At 54.7% G+C, this 12,110-nt stretch overlaps 1 protein-coding gene across 1 annotated transcript in view; it reads right to left on the bottom strand.

The window, feature by feature from the left end:
- Nucleotides 1–11,925, bottom strand: part of GPD1L (glycerol-3-phosphate dehydrogenase 1 like) — a 43,626-nt gene extending 31,701 nt beyond the window's left edge. The window contains exon 1 of the mRNA XM_062215721.1: nucleotides 11,815–11,925. Within this exon, the coding sequence (XP_062071705.1) occupies nucleotides 11,815–11,861 (47 nt within the window). The 5' untranslated portion in view covers nucleotides 11,862–11,925. The remainder of the gene's footprint in view (nucleotides 1–11,814) is intronic.
- Between the last annotated feature and the right edge of the window lie 185 nt (nucleotides 11,926–12,110).

Below are 12,110 nucleotides of genomic sequence, written 5' to 3'. Positions count from 1 at the left end.
GGGAGGGGGCAGAGGAGGGAGTGGGGGGAACCAGGAGGAGGGGAGGGAGAGAGGAGGCAGGAGAAGGAGATGGTGGGGCAGCATGGGGAGGGGGAGGAGGTTGGAAGAGGAGGCAAGGGTGCGCAGGGGCAGACGGCTTCAGCAGCACAAAGCAGGGCGATTTGGTGCCCATCTGTTGCAAAATGCCAGTTGCCCAATTGCCCATCCAGGGGCAGGCGCTGTTATGAACCCCTTCCTTCGTGAGGAAGCTGGACTTGGAGGGGTTGTGCGCTGCAGGCTGGGTCTTCGTAGCTCTGCGCTCTGCCCCACGGCACTGGGTCCTGGCTGATGACACCCACGGCTGCACATCCTAATCTCCAGCTCAGCGACCCCCAGCGGGGCCCTGGCACTTGCTCTCTGCCCACGGCCTCCATGGTCTTCCTCTCTAAAAAGGTGCAATGTGTTCCCCAGGCTGGGGATGTGCCACATCAGCCAGGGAACCTGCAGCCCCTCCCTCTCTTTCGCCAAGGAGGATGTTGAGGTCTGGGGAGGAGAAGTAGCATGGGCTCAGCCAGGCTCCCCACCTCCCACGCCCATCACTTCCACGGGGCTCATCTCCAATATTGCTTCATGAGCAAGAAAGTGGCCAGTTTGCCTTAGCAGTTAATAAATTCCCAGAGCTGGCATGTGGCTTAGTAGGTTAAGCCTCTGCCGGCAGTGCCAGAGTCCCATATGGGCACCAGTTCGAGTCCCTGTTGGTCCTTTTAATAAAAAAAAAAAAAAAAAGTTTATTTATTTATTTGAAAGGCAGAGTTACAGCATCCACATGAGAGGCCAGCATTGCAGGCGGCGGCTTTACCCACTGTGCCACGGCACCAACCCCTGTTCTTCTTTTGATCCAGTGCCTTGCTAATGACCTGGGAAAGCAGCAGAAGATGGACCAAGTGTTGGGCCCCTGCATCTGCATGGGAGATTCAGGAGAAGCCTGGCTCTGGCTTGAGATCAGCTTAGCTCTGGCTGTTGCGGCCATTGGGGGAGTGAACCAACGGATGGAAGACCTCTCTCTGTCTTTTCTCTCTGTCTCTCTCCCCCTCTCTTTGTGTGTGTAACTCTGCCTCTCAGATAAATAAATAAATCTTCAAAAGAGAGAGAGAGAGAGAGAGAAAGGCCCACATCAGAGAGCCCAGGTTGGATAACTGGCTCCAGCTCTGGACTCCAGCTTCCTGCTAATGCAAACCCTGGGAGGCAGTGAGTTCCAGGCTCCTGCTCCCAGCCCTCCCTCCACCTGTGGCCATTTGGGAAGTAAACCTACAGATGGGAGTGCTCTCTCTTTATCTCTTCTCCCACATAATAATTTTTTTTTTTGACAGGCAGAGTGGACAGTGAGAGAGAGACAGAGAGAAAGGTCTTCCTTTGCCATTGGTTCACCCTCCAATGGCCGCCGTGGCCGGCGTGCTGCAGCCGGCGCACCACGCTGATCTGAAGCGAGAAGCCAGGTGCTTCTCCTGGTCTTCCATGGGGTGCAGGGCCCAAGCACTTGGGCCATCCTCCACTGCACTCCCAGGCCACAGCAGAGAGCTGGCCTGGAAGAGGGGCAACCGGGACAGAATCCGGCGCCCCGACCGGGACTAGAACCCGGTGTGTCCGCGCCGCAAGGCGGAGGATTAGCCTATTGAGCCGAGGCACCGGCCAATAATTTTTAATGCAAAAAAATTTGGTTGAAATAACATCTACACTCACAAAAGCAACACAGGAAAGAAAAAAATAATTATGACTGGTCTTACCACCCAGGAAGAACCTTGTTAACATTTTGCGTGATTCTTTGCAGCCAAAGGGCTTTTAAAATACAAATGCCAGTGCATTGGATGCAAACATAAAAAAGGAAGTATTTTAAAGATAGATTCAACTTGGACAATGTCTATTTGACCTCCAGATAGGGAGGTTTTCTGAGCTTCTAGTCAAAGGGAGAAACCACAGAGGGGGAAAGATGAACATGAGAACATGAGCCGCTTCACTTAAAGAAGAGGTGGTATGGGAAGAGACCAAAAAAGGCTCCCGGCCCATCCAAACTGAAACTGCAGGAACCGCCTGGGAGAGAACACTACACTTCCCAGAAAGCGGGATACGTGGCGGCCACGGACAATTCATACACACGTGCCGCCTACCCCAGCTCGGACGGCCACCATCAAAACCAGAAATAACCCGTGTCGATAAGGATGTGGACAAACCAGAAGGCTTGTGCGCTGTCGCCGCGATCCTACAACAGTGCTGCCGTGGTGGGAAACAGAACTGGTCCTCGCCAGTTAAAAATCGAACGACCCTAGGATCCAGCACTTCCCCTTCTGGGGAGACGCCGCAAGCAGGCTCTCAGAGAGCTAGCTGCGTATCTGCACGCACAGCACCATTATTTACAGCAGCTACCAGGCGGAGGCATCCCTGTGTGTCCCCTGCACGTGGACAGATAAACAAAATCACATGCACAGGGAGACTCTCGGCCGTCCGAGGAAACTCTGACACACGCTACAGTGTGGGATGCTGAACATACAAGTCTAAGTGAAATAAGCCAGGCACTGCATAATTCCACTGACACGCAACACCGAGCGTCGTCAAGTTCATGGAGAGGCAAAGTAGAAGGGTGGCTACCAGGGGCTGCCGGGAGACAAGAACCAGGAATTGTGGTTCAATGACTACAGAGTTCGGTTGTGCGAGATGACAAGAGTTGTGGAGATTGGTTAAACAATGCAAATTCACAGTTCTGAATTGTATACTGAAAAATGGTTAAGACGGTACATCTTGTAGACATTCTACTACAATTAAAAAATACACAAAAATAGGGTTGCAAGAAAGCACACTGGAGCAGTCAGGTTCTAATCAAAGCATGGAACATGAGGCCAGCGTCGTGGTGTAGAGGGTACAGCCACCACCTGCAACACTGGCATCCCGTACTGGTGCTAGTTTGTATCCTGGCTGCTCCACTTCTGATCCAGCTCCCTTCTAATGGCCTGGGAGGAGCAGAAGGAGATGGCTCAAGTGTTGGGGTCTCTGTCATGCATGTGGGAGGCCCAGATAAAACTCCTGGCTCTTAGCTTTGGCCTGCTCCAGCACTGGCCATTGCAGCCATCTGGGGAGTGAATTAGCAGGTAGAAGATGTCTCTCTCTCTCTGTGTCTCCACCTCTCTCTCTGTAACTCTGACTTTCAAACAAATCTTAAAAAACAAAACAAAACAAAACAAAGCATGGCTCACGGGAATGGGTATTTGGCACAGCATTAAGACACTGCCTGGGACACCCAGATCCCATATTGGAGTGCCTGTACCAGTTGCAGATCGGCTCCCAATTCCAGCATCCTGCTGAGTGCACACTGGGAAGCATCAGTGGGTGGCTCACAAACTTGGATCCCTGGCACCCAGGTGTGACACCTGCACTGTGTTACCAGCCCCTGGCTTCTAGATGGCCCAGGCCCAGCTGCTGTGGGCATTTGGGGGAATGAACCACTGGATGGGAGCTGGAGCTGACTCTAGCTCTCAAAAAAAAAAAAAAAAAAAAGTATGTGGCTCATAGGTGGGCAGCCAAAACATCCCTGGGAGCTTGTAAGAGATGCTGAGCCTCAGCTCCTAAGAGATCCGTGTGCACCTTGGAGCTGGAGGAGAGCTAACAGCGCAGGTGCTCAGCAAACACTTGTTGCATGAAAACATCACGTTCTGGTTGGCAGGATTACAAGCAAACAGTACTGTAATCCTCATACTTTTCTGTATTTTCCGAAAACAGATGTGTGCTGTTTACGTTTGCTTCCCTCTGATTACAAGTCATTCCCAACTTCTGAGGTGTTTCAGCAGAGCTCGGTCCAAGGCAGGCGAGTCACAGCAAGTGCCAAGGCTGGGCGGCCAACCAGAAAACAGAGGCCTGTGCAGCAACTGAAACCTACAACCCTAATCTCCACGTTTCCCGTTGGGAACACAAAGGCAGGGCTTCAAAGAGCAGCCAAGTTGGAGCAGCTCTGGGTGGACCACACACCTCCTAGTCGGTCCTAAAACACCCATCCATGACAGCCCCGCCACACTGTCAATGCAGGGACAACGTCCACCCTAGCAAATTTGGGAGGCAGCAGAGGACAGCGCCCAATACCTGGGTCCCTGCCACTCACCTGGGGGAGCCGGGTTGAGTTACAAGGTCGTGGCCTTGACCTGGCTCGGCTCTGGCTGCTGCAGGTATTTGGGGAGTGAACCAGCGAAAGGAAGATTTCTGTCTGTTTGCCTCTCAGACAATAAATTAAACCATGCAGCACAAATTCTAACAACCACTGGCACCTGCTCTTTGTTGACACACTAACTGAAAAGCCTTTCAACACTGCCCTGGCAGCAGCATTGGAAACTATTTCCAAACACCCGCTGGAGTTTCCTGCAACATCTGAGCGCTTAAATCCAAGCCGAGCCGACCCCAGACGTGCAGGGGGATCCACAGTTAGCGAACTCTTTCCTGCACACATTTCTGCGCCTTCCATGGTCAGGATGCTGCCCTCCCCCTTCCTAACACTTGCTCATTCCAAAGTGAAAAATGAAATAAGCAATCACAACGAACTTGCTTCCCACGTGTTGTTAACAGTCCTGGTGTCTGCAGATGTATCCACAGATGGGTGAGTAGGTTGTTCACTGCTGAACTGTTAATAAAAGCAAAAAAAAAAAAAAAAAAAGGCATTCCTATAAGCCCCTCCAGAGGGGACTGATTAAACGGGAACATCCATCCCCGGGAATACAATCAACTACAGAAAAGAACCAAGTTCTCCAAGGACAGACACAGAAGGATCTGCAAGACAGTTAAATAAAAAAGGACAGGGGCTGGCCCTGTGGTGCAGCAGGTTAAGCCTCTGCCTATGACACCAGCATCCCACGCGGGCACTGGTTCAAGTCCCGGCTGCTCCACTTCCAATCCAGCTCCCTGCTGATGGCCTGGGAAAGCAGTGGAGGATGGCCCAACTGCTGGGGCCCCTGCACCCAGGTGGGAGACCTGGGAGAAGACCTGTAAGAAGCTCCTGGCTTCAAATTGGCCCAGCTCAAGTTGTTGCAGCTGGCCATTTGAGGAGTGAACCAGTGGACCGAAGACCTCTCTCTCTGCCTCCCCCTCTCTGTAATCCTGTTTCTTGAATAAACAAATAAAATTTATTAAAAAGGACAAAAACAGTACATCCAATGTGGTAGCCATATGCAGTATTTAAATGTGAATTCACTGAAACTAACATTTAAATCTCCTCCAAATACCCACAACAAGTAAGGTGAGCAGAGATGGTCTAGCCGTTCCTCCCCTTAGCAACTGTGTAACTTGGAGCACGTTGTACAACCTCTCTTGGTGCCAAGACCCGGTAATGCGCGGATTAACTCCGCTAGGACGGAAACTGCTTAGATGCCTGGCCTGTGGTAAAGACTCAAGAGCGTTCGTCCTCGTTACAGAACCTCACACCTGTGCAGCTGTAGGCCAAAGCTGAGCAAGAACTGGCAAGAACAGGGCCTCACAGATGGGCAGCACTTTGGCAGAAGTAACTAGAACAAGCGGCGGTAAATTAGTCCACACTGCCAGTCCCCTGCCCAGCCCCTACCCCCAGCTTGCCATAGATCCCAGCAGCCTTTCTTCTTCAGAATCCTTCTCAACACAGAACTCTCATGTAGCCAATTAACTACACTCAGGGCTCGGGATGAAGATAGTTGCTATCTTTGCTGGTCTTGGTTCTGAAGATCAGAAAGTGCCCCTGACTCTCTGAAGTTCATTATAAGCAGAGAAATCATCCTAAGATTTGCTGAGAGTGAAGGAACGTGTTCCCAGTGACCCACTGTCCCAGGCCGATGGGAATGCGTGGGCACATCACTGCACACGGGAACACACTGACCAGTAATCATCTCTAACACAACACCTGCAGCTTTCCAAGGGTTTGTGCGTGCAGAACCTCGACAGCCAACATACAAGGGCAAGAGCCCTGGAGCTCAGTCCGTAGGGCACTTCCTGTCGTGGGGTGGACCGCTTCAGGTGCAATCTTAGACAACAGAGGTTTAGCTGCTTGAAGACAGCTTCCATCAAAATGGGGTAGTTATGTGGCTGACTCATCTCGTCCTGGGGACGGCTGTGCACACAGCCAGAGTTAGAGCTCCTGGTCAGAATTCTCCCTCTCCAGGGCTGGAGAGACACAAACTCGAGTCTTCTCTTGCTTGCAACCCATGCAAACCTGTTTCTTCTCTTAGTGCTGAAAAACCAGGCAGAGACGAGCCAGAGGAGGTGGACACTGTTGTCCTAGGAGGCCCCTGTGCACCTGGGGAGGGGCTCCAGCTGTGATGCTGAGGGTGAGAAACTGCGTTACTACGGAAGAGGACGGGGTTTCTCAGACTGGGGTTCAGCAGGAACTAAAGGGAAATATCAGTGTTCATCACTCACAGCAACACTTGCAACTGTGAAACAATTTGTGTCTGGTTGTATCTGAGCGTCCTGGGTCATGATGTCAACTCTATGTCGGTTGGCTGCAAGTCCTAAGAACAAAGAGTACACAGCCAATCATGTAAGAGGCTAGGGGTCCCCTGCAGATGGGAAAAGCCCATGCTAGAGACGTGCGCTCACATGGGATGCTGGATTCCCAGGTGGTGGCTTAACCCGATGCACTGTGATGCCAGGCCCCCAGGTGCTGGTTCAAGTTCTGGATGCTCCGCTTCTGACCCAGCTTCCCACTAATGTGCCTGAGAAAGCAGCAGAAGATGGCCCAAGTGCTTGAGCAAGTGGTAGACTGGGATGCAGTTCTAGGCTCCTGGCTGTGGCCTGGCCCAGCTCTGGCCATTGTGGCCATTTGGATACAGAACCAGCAAATGGAATCTCTCCCTCTGTCTCTCCCTCTCCCTTTCTCTCTCTGTCACTCTGTTTTTCAAATAAATAAACCTAAAAAAAAAAAAAAAAAAAAAAAAAAAAAAAAAAAACCAAGGGCCAGCACTGTGGTGCAGATTAATCCTCCGCCTGCAGCGCCGGCATCCCATATGGGTGCCGGTTTAAGCCCCGGCTGCTCCACTTCCAATCCAGCTCTCTGCTATGGCCTGGGTGCTTGGGCTCCCGCACCTACATGGGAGACCTAGAAGAAGCTCCTAGCTCCTGCCATTGCAGCCACCTGAGGCGTAAACCAGCAGATAGAAGACCCCCCTGCCTCTCTGTAAATTTGCCTTTCAAATAAAATAAACAGATCTTTTAAATAAAGAGTAAACTATGATCCGGTCCTGCTTTAGGGAGAAATGATGCTTCCTGAGGCTTCGTTTCTACGTGGTTTCTCCTGACTGGAATCCCAGGTTGGGCTGTCCCTGGGAGAAGAGATTCCTCACATTTTTATGATGAGACTTGTCCTCAGGTGAAAGCATGCTTCTCACTGGAAATGCAAAGAATCTGTGGGGCCAAGGCGTTGCAGAGAGAGCATCCGGGTTTCAACACCACCTTATTAGCTGACAGTGAACACATTTTTTTCTAAATGCCAGTTATGTCATATGGGGATAATAATAGTACCACAAGGGGTTGTCAGGAAATTTAGTGAAATAACAGACATAATGATCCCTAAGGGGTGGCCACTCTGATCTCTCTAAGGGAGAGGAGGAGAAAGAAGAGGTGAGGAATGCAAGGCTGGGGTGGGCATTGTGGCGCAGTGGGTTAAGCTGCCACTCACACCAGCCATTCCCATATGACAGCACAGGTTCGAGTCCCGGCTGCTCTGCTTCCAATCCAGCTTCCTTGCTAGTGCACCTTAGAAGCAGCTCAAGTATTTGGGCCCCTGCCACTCACATGGGAGACTCAGATGGAGTTCCTGGCTCCTAGCTCGGCCTGCAGTTGCATCCACTTGAGGACTGACTGGGAGATGCAAGATCTCTATCACTCTCCCTCTCAAACAAGAAAGAAAGAATAAGGGAGAAGGGAGAAGGGGAGGGGGAGGGGGAGGGGGAGGGGGAGGAGGAGGAGGGAGGGAGGGAGGGAGGGAGGGAGAGGGAGGGAGAGATGTCTTTCATCCACTGGTTCACTCTCCAGATGACTGCAATGGCTGGAGCTGTACTGATCCAATGCCAGGAGCTTCTTCTGGGTCTCCCTCGTGGGTGCAGGGGCCCAAGCACTTGGGCCATCTTCCACTGCTTTCCCAGGTCATAGCAGAGAGCTGGATTGGAAGTGGAGCAGCCAGGACCTGAACCAGCACTCACATGGGATGCTGGCACTGCAGGTGGTGGCTTTACCTGCTATGCCACAGCGCTGGCCCTCGTACTGGTGGTTTTTATACCAAGCAGGTGGGGGAATGATACAAACTGCTGATGAAGTATCCTTTTTCTTTCTAATTGCACAAATCTTCTCACCCTGGTGCACCAGGGAACCTTGACTACGCAAGTCTGCGTGCAGCTCCCAAAGCCGAGGGCAGATGGCGCCACCGTGCACAGGGAAGGGACTACGCCTGGCCCCAAGGAGCCAGGAAGCAGCCAGCTCACAACAGGGACTGAGCAGGACAGAGCGCCGGCACCAGGAGCCCGAGTAGACGAGGCCCACGCGCGGCTGCGGTCGTCCATGCCAAGTGGGCCAAAGCTCCCCCTGGTCTTTAGTCTCAGAGCAAGAGGGGTGACAGAAGCTGAGAAGAGAGGGGCAGCTCCCTAGAGGACCCTCCAGCCACGCCTCAGTCTCTCACGGGGATTTTGTCTTCTCCCCCATCCTCCACCAGGTTGGCCTGGCTCCAAACCAGTGCACTGTGTGCCTTAATAAAGGCTCTGGACAAGGAGGAGGAAACTAATGAGAACAGCGTCACCACGCACACTCCCCCACCACGCACAGTCCCCGGATCAGCTCCCGTAATCCTAACCGTAATCCCCGACAGCACGACCGGTACTGAAAGCAACAGAGAGGCGGGCTACCAAGCGCGGCCCGGGCAGCGGGACTCCCACAGGTGGCGCGGGCTGTGTGTCTGGACGCTCGCTTCCCCTGCCAATCAGGTCCCATGGTCTTAGTTCTTGGCCTGGATTTGGGCGGTGTGTGGATTACCCCTCCCCAGACGCTGGTAAGGAAACCTGGTTTCCCCTCTGGTTTGGCTTTTGTTGTTTTTTCCAAGGCACAAGGCACAGCCTGAGAAGTCATGCAGGTTAGGTAGCCCCCACCCCAGCAAAGCAGGGCTCAGCGTGATGCCAAGGGCGCCTCCTCAGGCCTCCTCCTCCCTCTGGCCTTCCCAGGGCAAAGAAGGTTCGCCAAGGGCCGCGACAAGTGCACGTTACATAACCCTCTTCCTTTCCCGCCCAGGTGCCTGGCAAGCCAGCAGCCAGCTTCAGAGCAGCGGGCGACAGGTGAGGCAGGTAACACTGGCGAGATACTCACCGAAGGCTGTAGCTACCTTTCACCTTCAAGGTGACAACACCCTGATCTTCATGAGCAGCCTGGGCGGATCTCCAAATCCCAAGAGTAAATATTGCTTAAGCAACTTTACATTCCTGGGGGTGGGTGGGGGGAACCGACCTGGAAGGGCAGGTCTACCTCTTGGTAACCTTTAGTAGAAGGTTAAAGGACCTTGGGGGAGGGCAATCTGTCTGTCCCACCCTCAGGAATGGGATTCAGCAAGTGTAGCTTCAGGGGTAACGCCCATGTACCTGATCTTGCCACCAGACTTTGAGGAGCGCTATGTAAAAGGTAACATCTCATCTCAGACTTTGTATTTCTTTTGATCTTCCATGCCCCTATGCATTCTCAGACCGGAGGTATGTGGCTTAAGGGCAGGGATTGGAGCCACTGGTGGCTGGCTACCCAGAAAGACCTCAGTACCTCCATGGGGTCCACTGAGCCGGAAGTGCACCCCCCACACCTCGGGCTGCACTCAGTTCCCATGTTTCCCAGTCTCTCTGGGGAGCCTGTGCTCTGCTCTCTAGGACAGAAGCGGCTCTGCACCCATGGCAGTGACCGAGAAGACGCAACCCTTCCCAGCTGATGCCATAATTAGCGGACCCAGGCAGCCAGCCCAAACCATCGGCACGTGTCTCGATCACTCTGCCTCAGGCTCATTGGCCAAGTTTTACTCCATGTCTCGGGGCTGCAGTGGGCCACGAAAACAGCAGAGCACGTGAGCCTGCAGCAGCCACATCCCGGGGGAAGCAGGCAGGAGGTCCCCTCCACTACCCCGACTCAAACGCAGTGTGGCCAAGCCGCTCCCCTTGCAGGGGAGGACAGGGGTGGCACCTGTGGGATTTTAACAGAAGAGGAAACTATAGTTAAAGAACAAGCGCTTTTCCAGGGACACGGCCAACTGGGCAGCTGACACCTCACTCAGTGACCTTGGGGTCCCCGGGGCAGAGCCAAGCTTTGCGTGTAAATGAAGCTCCGCAGTGGACAGGGGCCAAGTCCATGAACTGCTGTGCGGAACGCTCTTTCATGGTTGAAAAAAGCAGCTTACAGAAAAGTGCGTAAAACCCTGGAGTCCAAACTAGCGGTTGTTTACGGGAATCTGTGCACCCGTCTGCTTGGGTCTGGTGGAATTCCTCCAGAAAGCACAGAGCAGCTACTAACAGGCTGTCCTCCGGGAGGTACGTAGGGGGACAAACCCAAATGGGAAATGTTTCACTGTATTTTTTGGCACTGTTTGCTTTTTTTTTTTTTTTTTAAATGCCTGGATGTATTACCTAATCAAATACAGTTTTAAAAACTAGTTTTCAGGGACCAGCGCTGTGGCATAGTAAACTTAAGCCTCCACCAGGGGCGCCAGCATCCCATATGGGCGCCGGTTCTAGTCCCGGCTGCTCCTCTTCCTACCCAGCTCTCTGTTATGGCCTGGGAAAGCAGTGGAAGATGGCCCAAGACCTTGGGCCCCTGCGTCCACGTGGGAGACCCGTTAGAAGCTCCTGGCTCTTGGCTCCAGATCAGCCCAGCTCCAGCAGTAGTGGCTATTTGGAGAGTGAACCAGCGGATGGAAGACCTCTCTACTCTGCCTCTCAAATAAATAAATCTTAAAAACTAGTTTTCGGACATTGGTGTAGCATTTACTTAGCCAGCGTCAGGCCGGAGGGCAGGTGCTCTTCTCCAAAGCCGGGTGGGCGTAGAGACAGAGCAGTGCCGCCAGAGGTCGGTGCCAGGCGCCAGGTGCGCGGGGAGGGGGCCCTTGCTTTGCTGAGGACGGGAACGCCGGGCACCAGGGAAGGTTTGCCGCAAGAAGCACTTCCTAGCACTAGGTACCTCGAGTACCTGCCACAGGACTCCTAGAAGACCCAACTGTGGGGCCACAGGGAAGGCCAGGTGGGCACAGCGACTACAGGGCAGGGGCCCGCCCAGCTGTTCTATGCCAGGCCCTCACCCAGGGAGAGAAAGAGTGCGCGCAAAGCAAAAACAGGCTGCAGACGCCAGATTCTGCCTTCCTCCCCAACACCAGGGATCCCCCGGGAAGGGCACCCGCACGGCTGCCATCTGCCAAGCGCTGGCTAGAGCCCCGGGCACCACGCGCTCTCTTCCCGGTCAAGTCCCACCGAGCCCGGCGGGGACGCACGGCACCGCAAACGCCTCCCCGGGGCACCCGCGACGCCCCTAGCAGCGCGGCCTGCCGAACCTGGCTTTGCTTCCGGACACCACGTTCCCAGGACCCCGAGAGCCCGGCCTTAGCAGGCAACGCCGGCCGCGCCCAACACGCGGGCGTGGCGCGCAGGTGGCCGGGGCGCAGACAGGTGGCCCCCGGCGCGGCCTCCCCCGGGCGCGCGGTGCCCAGCCCGGCCGCGAGGTCGCCCGCGCGCGCGCGCGCGGTGCCCGGTGCCCACGCCGCCCGGGGCGCCCCCGGGGACAGCGGCTTCCTGGGGGCGGAGCTCGCGCCGCGCGTCCGCGGCCGCTCACCAGTTTCCCGAGCCCACGATGCACACTCTCAGGGGTGCCGCTGCCATGGCCAGGCCGAATGCAGCAGCCCGGGCCGCGCCTCCCCAGCCGCTCCGCCTGGCCCGCCTGCCCGCCCGCCGGCCCCTCTCTGCCAATGGCCGCGGCCACCCCCGCCCGGGCGCCTGGGGCCACAGCTGACAGCCGGGAGGCCCCGCCCCGCCCCTCCCAGGACCCACTGCGCACGCCCGGCCGCTGCCCGAGGCCTGTCGGGAGTTGTAGTCCGCGCCCCGTGGCCGGCGCATCCCTGGGCTGCCTCT

The sequence above is a fragment of the Lepus europaeus genome, chromosome 2 (assembly GCF_033115175.1).
Source record: "Lepus europaeus isolate LE1 chromosome 2, mLepTim1.pri, whole genome shotgun sequence".
Lineage (NCBI taxonomy): Eukaryota > Metazoa > Chordata > Mammalia > Lagomorpha > Leporidae > Lepus > Lepus europaeus.
This window is presented reverse-complemented; position numbering and strand designations above follow the sequence as displayed.